Genomic DNA, 16,127 nt, shown 5'->3' with positions numbered 1-16,127 from the left:
TTGTCCGTGATGCAGGGGTTGTTACTCTCACAAACTCTGCTTGTGCAATGGCCACGGCTGTCTTTTCGTTTGAACACAGGAGACGATTTTGTGGTCCTTAGTGCTGATGATGTGATGCGATATTCAACCAAGTAGGTTACTCGGAGTGAGTGAAGGTTTAATGATCCGTAAATCTTGCTTAACTGTTTTTAAAGTGATCTGATGTGGGGTAGAATGCGCAATCCATTTTTGCCTAGCAATCAGCTGATCAATGCAAACACAAGCTGATTTTTCACCACACTGTGCGTACAATTGTGTGCAGTGCCAGCAGATACTAATCAGTGGAAAAATAATGACCAGGATGATAGATCCACACAGAATTAGTCACCTTTGTGTGTGTTATGAAGGGGGTGGGGTGGGGAGTGGGTGAAAGAATACATGTAACTTGTAAGAGAGCAGTTAATTGAGGACACATGATATTGAATTGAATTGAACTTTATTTATCGAGGGTAACAGAATAAGCAATGTAAACATGCTTTTTTTCATCCAGCCCTCGCCCATTGAGGGTAACTCGATTAATAACAAGAAGAAATAGAAGTTAAGTTAATTAAAATACAAATTACAATTTACATAATTAACATGTCAAACAATTAAAAAGACATTTCAAAATGCATTATGAATATCAAGCAATGATGAAATATTATCACAGAATTGGACGTTAGGTATCTAGGGCCTACAGAAATAACCTCGTGGCTGTGAATTGTGATGTCGCACACTGAAAGAAGACTGAACATTACGATCAAGGTTCATTGAGTGTGACTGGTAACCTCATAGTCATACATATATTTAGTAATAATATAGGGATATTAAATGCCAGAAGTTTGTTTTATAGATTATAAAGCTTTACCAATGCAGAACCTGATCTTTTAAGAGAGAGAGGGAGAAGGGGAGAAAGCTTTTAGGATTGAGGTGGGATGTGGAACGGTGAGCACAAGAATAAGGCTCTGGATAATATATATAAGGCCAAAAAAAAAAAAAGGTCTGTTTACGGTAACATAGGCCAAAAAAATAGGGTCGGTAGGTCGGGATTTTTTTTTTTTTTTTTTTTTTTTTTTCCCAAAAAACCATATTTTTACGTTATTTTGCCAAAAAAACAAGATTTTTTTTTTTTTTTTTTTTCCAAATGCCAAAAAAAAGTCTATGGTCGCGCGAAAAAACTAGGGTCGGTCGGGTTACCGTAAACAGACCTATTTTTTTTTTGGCCTAACTGCATGATGTTTCACCTTAAGTCATAATTGTTACTAGGAAATTATCATTTTCTCATTCAGCTGAAGCTGAGAGTGGGTCCACCAGAACAAGATGAGTACCTATGAGCATATTGGGCCTGACTCGGATGATGAAGAAGCATTCCCTACTGTTCAGAGGCCAGACCCAGAGTCAGAAAGGCTGCTTGCCTTCAAGAGCAAAACGCAGGGTGTGGTTGCAAGAATTAAACTGCTTTTCTGTTCAAGGTAAGGCTATATGCAGGGTTCGACACTAGCGGGGGCGGGGGGCGGAACGCCCCAGAGTTTTGTGTTCCGCCCCAAACATTGCCGAAGCTTGGGGCCAACTCCGCCCCAGGATAAATTCCAACTGACAATGACAAACCGAAAATTCCAATGCCAGAGCCAATCACTAAAAATCGCCAGTCAAAATCGTCACTGAAATGTGCGTTACGATCCATGCCGCAGTCAAGAAAAAAAAACATTGAAATCGTCGAAGGACAATGCCGCAAGGGAAATAACTCCCAGATTGTGCTATTTAGCATGAGAGATAAGTATCGCCTTCAAATGCCAAACGCAAAATGTGGCGACACATCCCTGGTGTAAAAAGACATGGAAATGAAGATGAAGAACAGGGTGGAGAGAAACGAAACAAGTCGCGTAAGGCGAAAATACAACATTTAGTCAAGTAGCTGTCGAACTCACAGAATGAAACGGAACGCAGCAAGACCGTATACTCGTAGCATCGTCAGTCCACCGCTCATAGCAAAGGCAGTGAAATTGACAAGAAGAGCGGGGTAGTAGTTGCGCTAAGAAGGATAGCACGCTTTTCTGTACCTCTCTTCGTTTTAACTTTCTGAGCGTGTTTTTAATCCAAACATATCATATCTATATGTTTTTGGAATCAGGAACCAACAAGGAATAAGATGAAAGTGTTTTTAAATTGATTTCGACAATTTAATTTTGAAAATAATTTTTATATATTTAATTTTCAGAGCTTGTTTTTAATCCAAATATAACATATTTATATGTTTTTGGAATCAGCAAATGATGGAGAATAAGATGAACGTAAATTTGGATCGTTTTATAAAAGAAATATTTTTTTTACAATTTTCAGATTTTTAATGACAAAAGTCATTAATTAATTTTTAAGCCACCACGCTGAAATGCAATACCGAAGTCCGGGCTTCGTCGAACAATACTTGACCAAAATTTCAACCAATTTGGTTGAAAAATGAGGGCGTGACAGTGCCGCCTCAACTTTCACGAAAAGCCGGATATGACGTCATCAAAGACATTTATCCAAAAAAAGAAAAAAACGTATGGGGATATCATACCCAGGAACTTTCATGTCAAATTTCATAAAGATCGGTCCAGTAGTTTGGTCTGAATCGCTCTACACACACACACACACACACACATACACAAACACATACACCACGACCCTCGTCTCGATTCCCCCCTCGATGTTAAAACATTTAGTCATAACTTGACTAAATGTAACAAGTCGCGTAAGGCGAAAATACAACATTTAGTCAAGTAGCTGTCGAACTCACAGAATGAAACGGAGCGCAATGCAACGCAGCAAGACCGTATACTCGTAGCATCGTCAGTCCACCGCTCATGGCAAAGGCAGTGAAATTGACAAGAAGAGCGGGGTAGTAGTTGCGCTAAGAAGGATAGCACGCTTTTCTGTACCTCTCTTTGTTTTAACTTTCTGAGCGTGTTTTTAATCCAAACATATCATATCTATATGTTTTTGGAATCAGGAAAGGACAAGGAATAAGATGAAAGTGTTTTTAAATTGATTTGGACAATTTAATTTTGATAATAATTTTTATATATTTAATTTTCAGAGCTTGTTTTTAATCCGAATATAACATATTTATATGTTTTTGGAATCAGCAAATGATGGAGAATAAGATAAACGTAAATTTGGATCGTTTTATAAATTTTTATTTTTTTTTTACAATTTTCAGATTTTTTAATGACCAAAGTCATTAATTAATTTTTAAGCCACCACGCTGAAATGCAATACCGAAGTCCGGGCTTCGTCGAACAATACTTGACCAAAATTTCAACCAATTTGGTTGAAAAATGAGGGCGTGACAGTGCCGCCTCAACTTTCACGAAAAGCCGGATATGACGTCATCAAAGACATTTATCCAAAAAAAGAAAAAAACGTATGGGGATATCATACCCAGGAACTTTCATGTCAAATTTCATAAAGATCGATCCAGTAGTTTGGTCTGAATCGCTCTACACGCACACACACACACACACACACACATACACCACGACCCTCGTCTCGATTCCCCCCTCTATGTTAAAACATTTAGTCATAACTTGACTAAATGTAAAAAGGAGACCGATGCAGCCAACATAATTTCAATGTCAAATGGTTGAAAGAATTTCCCTGGCTTCAGTACGATGAAGAAAAACAGACAATGCATTGCCGCACGTGAATACTGAGAGTGGGCCCCAGATTTTTGTTTTCCGCCCCAGCAATTTCCATCTCTGGGGCCAGTGTGGCCCCAGGCCAAATAAGTTAGTGTCGACCCCTGATATGTACACACACACAAAAATATGTTTTTGGCGAAAAGACATCAAAAATTAGGTAAAGGCAGTTGAAATGTGTTTGTTTGTTGGTCGTATAATTCACTAATTGCCAAAACATAGTTACACTGTGGCACACACTTTTGAAAGTGACGTTGTTTTGTTTTACCCAGGCTTGTGGCTTTTTATTGGCCGGAACTTGTGCGAGTTATGTCCCCTTGACTTTCCCCATCTGCGCTGCTAGATTAAAGGCACAGTAAGCCTCCCGTAAACCATCACAGATACGGTCAGGCTTTTACACACAGTACAAACACCTTTTCATTTAAACACTCACTGATTGAGAACATCCTAGGTGCCCTCCGTAAAGAGCGAACAATTTTCAAAGAATTTATTTTTGCGTGGTTTATCTTACCCCTGAGCCATCGTGAACCCGTGTGGTCCAGTTTCCCTTTTTCACAATGTAGTCGTCAGTTTAAGTCATTTGAATGCGACTCGATGTGAGCTTATTTACAATAGCACGTTTTTATGCACGAAACAAACGGCTGTGGTTCACAAGAACTCTAGCGATGGCTTTTGACTGTTGAGAGGAACGGCGATATGCATAAACCGTCGTCTGCTACGACCCTTGCGTGACCCTGCTTCCGGGCTTTTCTTTTTTCAAACTTTCACAACTTCGAATTGTACTGATCTTGTCTTGATGAAAAAAGAATTCTTTCATGATTAAAGAATGTTTGTGTAACAAGCTGTCAATTTATTATTTAGATTTTAAAAGTTAAGTCTAGCGCAAAAACGCACCACGGTCCAAAAACATTTTGATAATCATCGATCCACGGCTATCGCCAGTTTACATCGATAGAATGAGACCAGAAGGGAAGTAACTCATGTTTGACCTGAGTTCAGGATGGGTCCAAAAAAATTGCTCGCTCTTTACGTAAGGCACCTAGGATGTTCCCGTTTGGTGAGCGTTCAAATGGAAGGGTGTTTGTACTGTGTGTAAAAGCTTGACAGTATCTGTGATGGTTTACGGGAGGCTTACTGTCCGGGCGTGATTTCCGGTATTGAATATTCATAACAGCCGTCCAGCACCAAAACGAGGCGCCATTGTTGTAGAGGAGCAAGTCCACGAAAATAAATTCTTTGAAAATTTCTCACGTTCGACAGAAAGCTGCCAGGATGTTCCCGTTCGGTGAGCGTTCAAATGGAAGTATGCTTGTACTGTATGTAGACGCTCGGGGAGCTCTGTGATGGTTTACGGGAGGCTTACTGTGCCTTTAATGGAAACTGGGCTGGGATTGGAAAGAGACAGAGTAACAAGATTAAGAAATAAATGAACAATACATTTTCACAGATCATGAGTATGTTTTCTGTCAAGTCTGTGGGAGCAAATGCAACTTTCAGAGCAATAGCGCTTCATCAGTATGTCATGTTGTTTTGGTTCCTCTTCTTTTTATTTTATTTTAAAGTGTGCTCCATTCTTTGAACAGAGAGTTTCTGAAGGCATTGCTCCTGGGTCAGATGGTGTCCCTGTTTCTGTGTGGAACAGCTGTGTTTAGCGGATTGCTGCAAAAGGAAGGGGTACACACTCCAACAGGTGGGTCCCACTGTGTGTCTTTCTTTTCTTTTTATTTTGAAATCTGGTTGAAATCAGTTTTTCTGCTTCTGTATAGCTTGATATTTCTGCATGTCAATATTCTCTATTGATATTCCAAGCTCTTGCAACGTTTGAAGTAAAGCATGTGGAATGGATATCTCGCGAGAGCTGCGAAGACTTGGATGTTCCAAGCTCTCGCTGTGTTTGAAGCAAAACAAAGAGCATGTACGACAGTCTGTTTGCCTGTCAATCTTTCTTTTCGTTGACTAATAAACTGGTCTGATACCTGGCGGGAGATCACAGCTTGCAAGCTCAATGAAACACTTTTGAAGCTTAGGTGTGCAGTATCTCAAATCTGGATAAGTACATTCGTATGATTAATTCTTCAAAAAGACTTGGAATCCCATGCATAAAACAAGAGGCGAAGCCTTCAAGGCTCACGTAAGAAATAGACAAACAGTAACACAAACTCAATCACTCCGTCACACATACACACCCACACACACAGTAAGCTTAGGTGACACTGTGCAAGAAAGAGAGACACTAGATCTAGATCTGTCTGTGTCTGCATGTAGCCTACTTACAGGGACACGACTGCCAAATAGTCTCGGCCCGCTCAAAATAACAATGACCGAGACCACACACACCACGCGAGAGAGAAAGACTACAGGGAGGCATGCCGTCATGATGCATTAATTGACGTCAAACACTTTTGACCGTGACGTAATCTTATGCGAGCTTTATCCATAGTCTTGGATAACCACTCACACATAGACTCGGAAATGTTAAAGTTTCTACCACAGACATACACACACACGCACACACACACGCACACACACACGCACGCACAAACGCACAGACAGACAAAGTTACGATCGCATAGGCTACACTTCGTGAGCCAAAAATGATTACGTAAGTTGTAAATATTCACTACCGTGCAAGCATCACAATGTTTTCTGTTTCATTTCAGCTCAGAGTTTCCTAAACTATGTACTGCTTTGTGTGGTCTTCACCGTGATGCTGGCATGCCGACGCGACACGGAGGGGCGCCATCTAGGTATCATGCTGCGACAGGATGGCTGGAAGTATGCCATTCTGGCGCTGATTGATGTTGAGGCTAACTACTTGGTGGTCAAGGCTTACAGTTACACTACCATCACCAGCGTACAGGTGAGATCTGTGTTTACAGTGGAACCCCCCTTTTAAGACCTCTAGAAAACCAGGTCTTAAAGTGGAGGGAGTCTTTATGTGGGTACATTAACTGAGGTTACGAGCAGAATATGTGAGAAAACAGGGTCCTCAGAAGGAGGGAGTCTTTATGTGGGTACATTAACTGAGGTTATGAGCAGAATATGTGAGAAAACAGGGTCCTCAGAAGGAGGGAGTCTTTATGTGGGTACATTAACTGAGGTTATGAGCAGAATATGTGAGAAAACAGGGTCCTCAGAAGGAGGGAGTCTCAAATCAGGGGGGCTTAAGAGGCGGTTTCCACCGTACTTGAAATATACAGGCCTCTCTCTCCTTCTTCGCTCTTCCTCCTATTTCTTTACTGTTACTTCTCTGTCTTTCTCTCAGGATTGCAAGAATCTACTTGTGTCTCTGAGTCAGTGTCCGTCTATCTAAAAAGTTTGCACAGTCAAGAGTTCTGTGCATTTTTTTTTTCGGCACAGAAAATGGTTTTGTCAAAAAGACATCCGGTGTGTCAAAACTTTATCGATCATCCTGGAGTCAGAACAATGCATCAGATGCAAAACAAAATATGCATAAATGACGGAAAGCTGAGGCCCGAGAACAACATTGTGATGATGCTGATTTTGTGTAGGTGCTGGACTGCTTCAGCATTGTGGTGGTGATGGTGTTGTCACGCTGGCTGCTCAAGACACGCTACGGATGGTTGCACCTGGTGGGGGTGGGGGTCAGCCTGGGGGGACTGGCGGGGCTGGTCGTTGCTGATGTTACGTCTGGGAGGAATGATGATGATACAGGGGGTCAGTAGATTTTGTTATTGGTCAAGACTGTTCATGCGATTGTTGTTCTTCGTTCATGGGCTGAAACTCCCACGTTCACTCACAGACACACGTGTCTGACTGTTTTACCCCGCCATTCAGGCAGCATAAGCCGATTTTGGGGGAGTTCGTGCTATTGTTCTTGGTAGTATTGATTGTACATGAGTGTGTCTGTGTGAATTTCCATCTGGGACATATGATGTGTACATTGTTGTTAAACAGTTGTTTGTTGTATGTTTATCAGGGTTTGCTAGTGTGTGATAGGGTTTGTGTCCGTCTGTAGATGTTAGTTTCTTTGTTAGTCCTGTGTTGACAACTCTTCGACAAGCGCTTAGAACTGTACCCACGGAATACGCGCTATATAAGCTTCATATTGATTGATGATTGTTTCCACTGTGATAGTGTGTACAAGCTTCTTTTCTCATTGTTATTCTTACATTATTCTTACATTAATAGTTATAAAGGCAATTGACTCACATTCATAACGAAAAGCATTGACACATCACATACACAAACCAGTGCTTTTGTCTTCCAGGCTTAAAAAGAAACCCAGTGCTTCATATTAGTTATTTTTGCATAAAACTGCTCACATATATGTATACTAAACACTCTGAACTTCTAGTGTGTGATTTCCAGGCAGCAACAGAGCGCTGGGAGACTTTCTGGTGATTGGAGGGGCTGCCTTGTATGGAGTGTCCAATGTCGGGCAGGAGTTTGTGGTCAAGCATTTCCCCCGTGTCGACTTCCTTGGCATGATTGGACTGTTTGGCAGTTTTATCAGTGGTGTACAGTTGTGAGTGTCCACCCTTTTGCTATTTGCTATGTGTGTGTGTGTGTGTGTGTGTGTGTGTGTGTGTGTGTGCGTGTGTGTGTGTGTGTGTGTGTGTGTGTGTGTGTGTGTGTGTTACTTGATGCAGGGGTGGGACTTTTCCGCGGATTTCCGCGGACACAACTTACGAATTCCGCTGGAGTAATCTATTTTTCCGCGTCCCATTTCATCACAGTATCTATAACTTGTTGACTGAATGATATGGAGAGAAGTGAAGATGGAACAGAACACTGGAGGCTTGAGAGTTAAATTGTGCTGACTGAAAACTCCTGATAACTAATAGTCATTTTGAGCTTCAATGCATTGGGGCGTCACTTGCCAGTATTGGATTATGGATACATGGTTCATTACGTAAGTATGCACCATTACAATGTTACCATGGTTGTGTGAAAGGTTTTTTTTTTGTTTGGTTGGTTTTTTGGGTTTTTTTTGAGTCACTTGAGAAAAAGTGACTCTATGTAATCGGTCAGTGTTAGTCTGTCCGGCCGGCCGTCCGTAGACACCACCTTGACGTTGGACTTTTCTCGGAAACTATCAAAGCGATCGGGCTCATATTTTGTTTAGTCGTGACCTCCAATGACCTCTACACTTTAACGATGGTTTCGTTGACCTTTGACCTTTTTCAAGGTCACAGGTCAGCGTCAAAGGAAAAATTAGACATTTTATATCTTTGACAAAGTTCATCGGATGTGATTGAAACTTTGTAGGATTATTCTTTACATCAAAGTATTTACATCTGTAGCCTTTTACGAACGTTATCAGAAAAACAAGGGAGATAACTAGCCTTTTCTGTTCGGCAACACACAACTTAACGTTGGGCTTTTCTCGGAAACTATAAAAGTGACCGGGCTCAAATTTTATGTGAACGTGACTCATTGTGTTGTGAATAGCAATTTCTTCCTGTCCATCTGATGCCTCATATAATATTCAGAACTGCGAAAGTGACTCGATCGAGCGTTTGCTCTTCTTGTTTGTGGGGAGTGTGGAGAATGTCTTTTTTACCCGATCCAAACGAGTTGAATTTTAGTCTCAGAATGCACCAGATTGCACAGATATTAATGTACCATTTAAACAAAATTCGGGGGAGCATGCCCCTGAACCCCCTAGAAAAAAGGGATTTCCTCTTTTTTCATCACAAGAGAGTCCCACCCCTGTTGATGTTTTTTTTTACAAGAATGTGTGTGTGTGTGTGTAAAGGAGAGAAAAAATTGCAGACCATTTCTGTACCTAACTTTATTAGCTTGAATATTATGGCTTTTATAGTGCATCTAATTTTTTTACATTTGTCTCATTTTGTGTTTTATGCCTATTTATGGATATAAAAGAAAAGGCTGAAGGTTTCAACAGGAAACCATGTTGAAATATGAACTGTTTCTGTACTTGCAGTATTCTACTCGAGAGAGATGAAGTTGCAAAATTAGACTTATCTTCGTCTAAGATATGTAAGTACACCTTTTGTTCTTGTCAATCTTAATCGAATGTGAACTGTTTCTGTACTTGCAGTATTCTACTCGAGAGAGATGAAGTTGCAAAATTAGACTTATCTTCGTCTAAGATATGTAAGTACACCTTTTGTTCTTGTCAATCTTAATCGAATTATACTTATGTATTTGATTTTCATGTTCTTTACGTGATTTAAAAAGCAATTTTCATCCATTTTGTGATTATTGTGGATTTTGACTCACATGCGAAGCAAAAGTGAGTCTATGTACTCACCCGAGTCGTCCGTCCGTCCGTCCGTCCCGGCGTCCGTCCGGAAAACTTTAACGTTGGATTTTCTTGGACACTATTAAGTCTATCAACACCTGATGTGGCCTGATGGTGTATGGTTACAAGATCTCAAAAAACATGTGCGGCAACTTGACCTCACTTCAAGTTCAAGGTCACAGGGGCCGTAATTGTTGTCTTAAAAACGACCATTTTTCACATTTTCGCATTTTCTCTGAAGTTTTTGAGATTTAATACCTCACCTATATATGATATATAGGGCAAAGTAAGCCCCATCTTTTGGTTTACCTTGCTTCAAGGTCAAGGTCACAGGAGCTCTTCAAAGTTGGATTGTATACATATTTTGAAGTGACCTTGACCCTGAACTATGGAAGATAACTGTTTCAAACTTAAAAATTATGTGGGGCACATGTTATGCTTTCATCATGAGACACATTTGGTCACATATGATCAAGGTCAAGGTCACTTTGACCCTTATGAAATGTGACCAAAATAAGGTAGTGAACCACTAAAAGTGACCATATCTCATGGTAGAAAGAGCCAATAAGCACCATTGTACTTCCTATGTCTTGAATTAACAGCTTTGTGTTGCATGACCTTGGATGACCTTGACCTTGGGTCAAGGTCACATGTATTTTGGTAGGAAAAATGTGTAAAGCAGTTCTTAGTGTATGATGTCATTGCTAGGTTTAGTTATTTGACCTTTACCCTGAAGGTCAAGGTCATGTAAAGGTCAAGGTCAAGCATGTGAGTCGTATGGGCTTTGCCCTTCTTGTTTTGTCCTAAAAATGTCATTGATTTGCAGACTTTGTAAACATTTGACATTGTTATGCTCAGTTTAACATATCGACGTCGTCCTGGAATTTTGGCGAACCTCATTCAGCTCTTGAGCAGGCCCAAACTGATTATTTTTAATATGAAATAGTGTGTATATTTGTACCTGGTATGGATAGAAAGAAAAAAAAACGCTCGCGCTGGACCCGAGTACTCTTCAGACTGGCTCGCTCAATAAATATAAATGTTTGGAATGTCTGTGGTGTGAATGTTGGTTTCTGACCAGAAATGCAGATCTATCTCTGGCCAATTCATAGATTCAACCTACAAACTGCGACCTCATCTGTGATCAGATATGTTTCGACAAGCATTAAACGGATGAAATTAACCACATGCAGTTTATTCTTCAGAAAAATGCACACAAAAAATGGGTTGGGTTCGGTGATTTGTACATAAGCGTCTTCCTCGCGATAGATTCGCTTATTATTTTGTCTTATGAAGCCGTCATCAACACGAACACAATGATTGCAGAAGCAAACTCTGTACCTACACGACCGAGACACAAGACTGATTATTTCACAGCTGCAATGAGAATAGAGAACAAAGACGTTTTGGGTAAGCTTACTCACGTCAGGTCTTCACTGACAAGCTAGGAACAGACGGAAAATTCCGAACAAAAGTAAATGATGTCAAAGTCTCTTTCGCTTTGCGTGTAACTTTGTCATGACGTATTTTTGTGTGACGCGTTCGGCTGTTCTATCAGGTCAATGGCTGCGTGTTGCCCCGCTGGTGTGAACTCCTCCTACGGCCAAGTCGTTTTTGTGGTTTATTTCGCATTTAGGTCCCAGGTAACATTATGAAGTTTTAATATGATCAATCGGACCTATTATCAAGTTAGTGTATCAACTTTTGAACGAACTGCGCCCAGTAGTTTCCCAGCAATAAGCTGTTAAGTGGAGAAAGACACACAGACACACAATTAAAGTCTGCTGAGCCCTTGTACTAGCGTACTCGGGGATAAAAGAATGTTAAATCATGTATTGTCCATCATAGTTTAGAGAATATTTCTCATGGAGAAGGATTTACTTAGTCTAAAGGACAAAAACATCAAAATCGCCAAGAATTGAGTTACGTCATGGTAAGGCCGCCCAAAAATATGTGTTTTTGGTGACAAAATTCAAGGACGACGACGACATATGGGACAGTGAGGAGGACGAATGATGTCGAGCACAGTAGACTGGAGGTTGGTTAGCAAGGTTTAATCACTGGTGCAGCTCTTCTCATACATGTATATGGAAAGACTTTCTTTACTGCAACTGTCTTGAGTTATTTTCAATAACTTTGAAATGCCTTTTACTGTTCGGAATATATTTTGTTCTTACTTCTTCTTTTCACTCATTTTTTTTTGCGCAAGTGTATTTTTTTACGTGTATGACCGTTTTTATCACGCCATTCAGTTTTTCTTACATTGTGGAGAGCGTGTGAGTACTTCTACTGCAACTTTTTGGAACACCTTTTTCTTAATATGTTGAGAAGAGTTGTTTGTTTTTTATTGTAGATTTTTTTGAATCCGTAATTTCAGGGGTGCCTTGGCTGGGTTACGTGGCATGTTTATTCCTGATCTACGTGACCATGACATTGGCAATTCAGCAAACCAGTGCCACAACAGTCAACATTTCTATCCTCACGGCAGACTTTTATGCCCTCCTCTTTGGCCTTTTTCTCTTTCACTACCAGGTGAGAAGCCCTTGGGCGTGGTGTAATTCAGTAATCTATATATATATACGACTTGTGTCTGTATGTCTGTGTGTGTGTGTGTGTGTGTGTGTGTGTGTGTGTGTGTGTGTTCGCGATGCACGGCCAAAGTTCTTGATGGATCTGCTTCAAATTTGGTGGGCATATTCAGGTACACCCCGGACACAACCTGGTCGATAAGAATTTTCAACACGTGCTCTCGGCGCGCAGCGCTGAACCGATTTTGGTTTTTCTGTTCATCTTCCCAGATCCATTCCCAGTAACTCTTCCTTATCTTCTCCAGTGTTTTGCGTTTATCTCCCTTCCTTCGTGTGGCGTCAATCCGTATTCCCGTGACTATTTTTAGAAGGTCACTGTCCTCAACGCTCAATCCATATTCCCGTTACTATTTTTAGAAGGTCACTGTCCACAACGCTTTCATCCCGGCGAAGCCGGGTATTACTCTTCCTTATCTTCTCCAGTGTTTTGCGCGTTTATCTCCCTTCCTTCGTGTGGCGTCAACCACTCACCCGGGCCGGCGTACGGTGCGCCACTCACCCGGCAAAGCCGGGTATTCGGCGAAGCCGGCTACCCGGCGAAGCGGGTATTCATCTAGTTTTGTAATAAAGTAATTCAGTGATTTGAAAAAAAAGTAATTCAGTAATAAAGTAATTTAGTAATAAAGTAATTCAGTGATTTGTAAATTAGTAATTCGGTGATTTGTAAAAAAAAATAATAATAAAGTAATTTAGTAATAAAGTAATTTGTAAATAAAGTAATTCAGTGATTTGTAAAAGAAAAAAAGTAATTCAGTAATAAAGTAATTTAGTAATAAAGTAATTCAGTGATTTGTAAATAAAGTAATTCAGTGATTTGTAAAAAAAAGAAGTAATTCAGTAATAAAGTAATTTAGTAATAAAGTAATTCAGTGGTTTTGGGAGTAGATAATGATTTTGAATAGCTTTGGCTGGCGAGTAGGGGATTCAGTGGCCGACAGTTTTGTGGTGCTCTGTTTTTTGCTTGGTTTTTTTCTGGAGAAATTTTAATCACTGGTCATTTAGACAGAAGCCAGGTAGTACCATGTCAACATGTGTCGTATGTCATGTCTTATGTGTTATTTTTTATTTATTAAATTACTGCTGATGTGAATTTTAGTAATGCAATGTATTGATTCTGAAGAGCTATAACTGGTTCTTCAGGCAGGGGTAGAGGGATTTAAGGGAATCTATTGAAACAGACACATATGCTGACTTCACATGTAGGTTCAAATACCTTCAATTTAACACCCCCCCCCCCCCCCCCCCCCCCCCTTTTAAGACCTTGCTTTTACAGATGTTGTTTTTTGATGTCCTAGATCCTCTGTAAATTTACCTCTATTTTAAGACTCCCTCAAGACTCACTATTTTACTGTCCTTATAAAAACAAGGAAAATTGCCATGCAGTGTCAGGCGATCACAGACATAAAATACATCACATTTACTAAGAATTTTGGATTGCACTTAAAACTAACAACACTAAACCGTATCACATTTACTAAGAATTAAGGATTGTGCTTAAAACTAACAACACTAAACCGTATCACATTTACTAAGAATTAAGGATTGCACTTAAAACTAACAACACTAAACCGTATCACATTTACTAAGAATTTAGACATTTTCAAGACCTGATTTCCTCAGATTTTTGGAGGTTTCTTTCTTTCTTTCTTTCTTTCTTTATTTGGTGTTTAACGTCGTTTTCAACCACGAAGGGTTATATCGCGACGGGGAAAGGGGGAAGATGGGATAGAGCCACTTGTCAATTGTTTCTTGTTCACAAAAGCACTAATCAAAAATTTGCTCCAGGGGCTTGCAACGTAGTACAGCATATTACCTTACTGGGAGAATGCAAGTTTCCAGTACAAAGGACTTAACATTTCTTACATACTGCTTGACTAAAATCTTTACAAACATTGACTATATTCTATACAAGAAACATTTCTTACATACTGCTTGACTAAAATCTTTACAAAGATTGACTATATTCTATACAAGAAACACTTAACAAGGGTAAAAGGAGAAACATAATCTGTTAGTCGCCTCTTACGACATGCTGGGGAGCATGGGGTAAATTCTTCCCCCTAACCCGCGGGGGGAATTTTTGGAGGTCATAAAAGAGCCTTTTAGAGGGGATCCACTGTAACACATTTGTTCTTTGCAGTTTCAAGTGCTTTACATCGTGGCCTTTTTCCTGGTGATGCTGGGGATCGCCATCTACTCTGCCAGACCAGTGGAGAGTGCCTGCCAGGAAATTCAGACATCCTCACCGCCTCACGGCGCTCAACATCCTCAGATTGTGTCAGCGTCTCAAGACAGTTCACCTGAGCCAAGATGATGGTGGTGAAAATGACGTTCTTCTTCTTCGTCTTCTTCGGTCATGGGCTGAAACTCCCACAGTTTTTACGTGTATGGCCCTTTTTACCCCGCCGCGGCATCTAGGCAGCCATACACCGCTTGCATGCTTAGTAGTTTCGTGTGTCTATAACCCACCTAACTCTGACATGGATTACAGGATCTTTACTGTGCGAATTTGGTCTTGTGCTTGCGTATACACGGGAAGGGGGATAAGGCGCTAGCAGGTCTGCACACGAGTTGACCTGAAAGATCTGAAAAATCTTCACCCTTAACCCACCAAGAAGGGGCCGGGATTCGGGTTCCACCCCCTTCCTCTTGGGGTGCCAGCGTCTTATCCACAGGGTGGTGTTGTGTCTGGGAGGGAGGGAGAAACGGAACATAGCTCAGGAAGGAGAAATAAGAAAAGAGGGGGTGTGGTAGCTCAGTTCGTAGAGAGCACTGGGCTTGTGAGCCTCTGGTCTCCGGTTCAAATCCAGGCTGGATACAGGTCAACTTTATGTTTGGACATTATCCATGTACCACCCCTGTGACACCTCCATATATATGAAGTCTTATATCGCGCGCGTATCTCCAGACTCGGACTCAAGGCGCAGGGATCCTCCATGACACGTACACTACCTTAGTCGTTGTGCCAGAATTGCAGGTGGCTGAATACACCAAAGGACTTGCACACCTGGGTAGCGTGAAAAGACTGTGATTGGGAGGGAGGGGTCCAGAGAGGGGGAAGAAGGGTGTGTGATTGGGAGGGAGGGGTCCAGAGAGGGGGAAGAAGGGTGCTACACAAAATAAGCTGCTATTGTACTTAGATACTGTATTAAACTAGAAAGTAAACTTATTTAATGGTGGGGTAACTGATTAGGAATTGGTGAAAGGCGAATAATAATTTTAATAAATGTACACTGTTCAAAGGTGACAAAAAAACAATAATGTGAGCCTGATCAGAGAAGCCAGGTCTAAGTGTGTTGTAAAAGTTGCCCGCAGCCAACTCTAACTTGGTGACTGGAGAGCTCCCGTACCATGGTATTGGGCAAGTCCTCTATTTTGGTTATGATCTAAATGTTTGCCATAGAACAATTTTATAAAGTAGCTAGTTTTCATGAAAGGGAATCTTATATTAGTTTTTACCACAGCAAGAACAATTCTTCGCAATGTTATGCCATTCTTTTCATAATGCTGTGATCATTTTAAATACATTTTTGTATCTAGAATTTGTTATAAAAGTAATTATAATGTCAGGTTTTAAGTGCATCTTGTATTTGTTTGAAATGTGGCAAC

At 40.6% G+C, this 16,127-nt stretch overlaps 1 protein-coding gene across 1 annotated transcript; it reads left to right on the top strand.

Annotated features, from left to right (window-relative positions):
• The first annotated feature begins 26 nt into the window (after positions 1–26).
• On the top strand, positions 27–15,579 carry LOC138962625 (solute carrier family 35 member F2-like). Its single transcript, XM_070334518.1, has 9 exons — positions 27–145; positions 1,308–1,490; positions 5,282–5,388; positions 6,359–6,558; positions 7,211–7,376; positions 8,031–8,187; positions 9,610–9,665; positions 12,308–12,462; positions 14,659–15,579. The coding sequence occupies exons 2-9, from the start codon at positions 1,339–1,341 to the stop codon at positions 14,830–14,832; spliced, it is 1,167 nt and encodes a 388-aa protein (XP_070190619.1). The 5' UTR covers positions 27–145; positions 1,308–1,338; the 3' UTR covers positions 14,833–15,579.
• The last annotated feature ends 548 nt before the right edge of the window (positions 15,580–16,127 follow it).

The sequence above is a fragment of the Littorina saxatilis genome, linkage group LG3 (genome assembly GCF_037325665.1).
Source record: "Littorina saxatilis isolate snail1 linkage group LG3, US_GU_Lsax_2.0, whole genome shotgun sequence".
In the NCBI taxonomy this organism is placed as follows: Eukaryota; Metazoa; Mollusca; class Gastropoda; order Littorinimorpha; family Littorinidae; genus Littorina; species Littorina saxatilis.
Note: the sequence above shows the minus strand (reverse complement) of the source record. Positions and strands in the feature narration are given on the sequence as shown.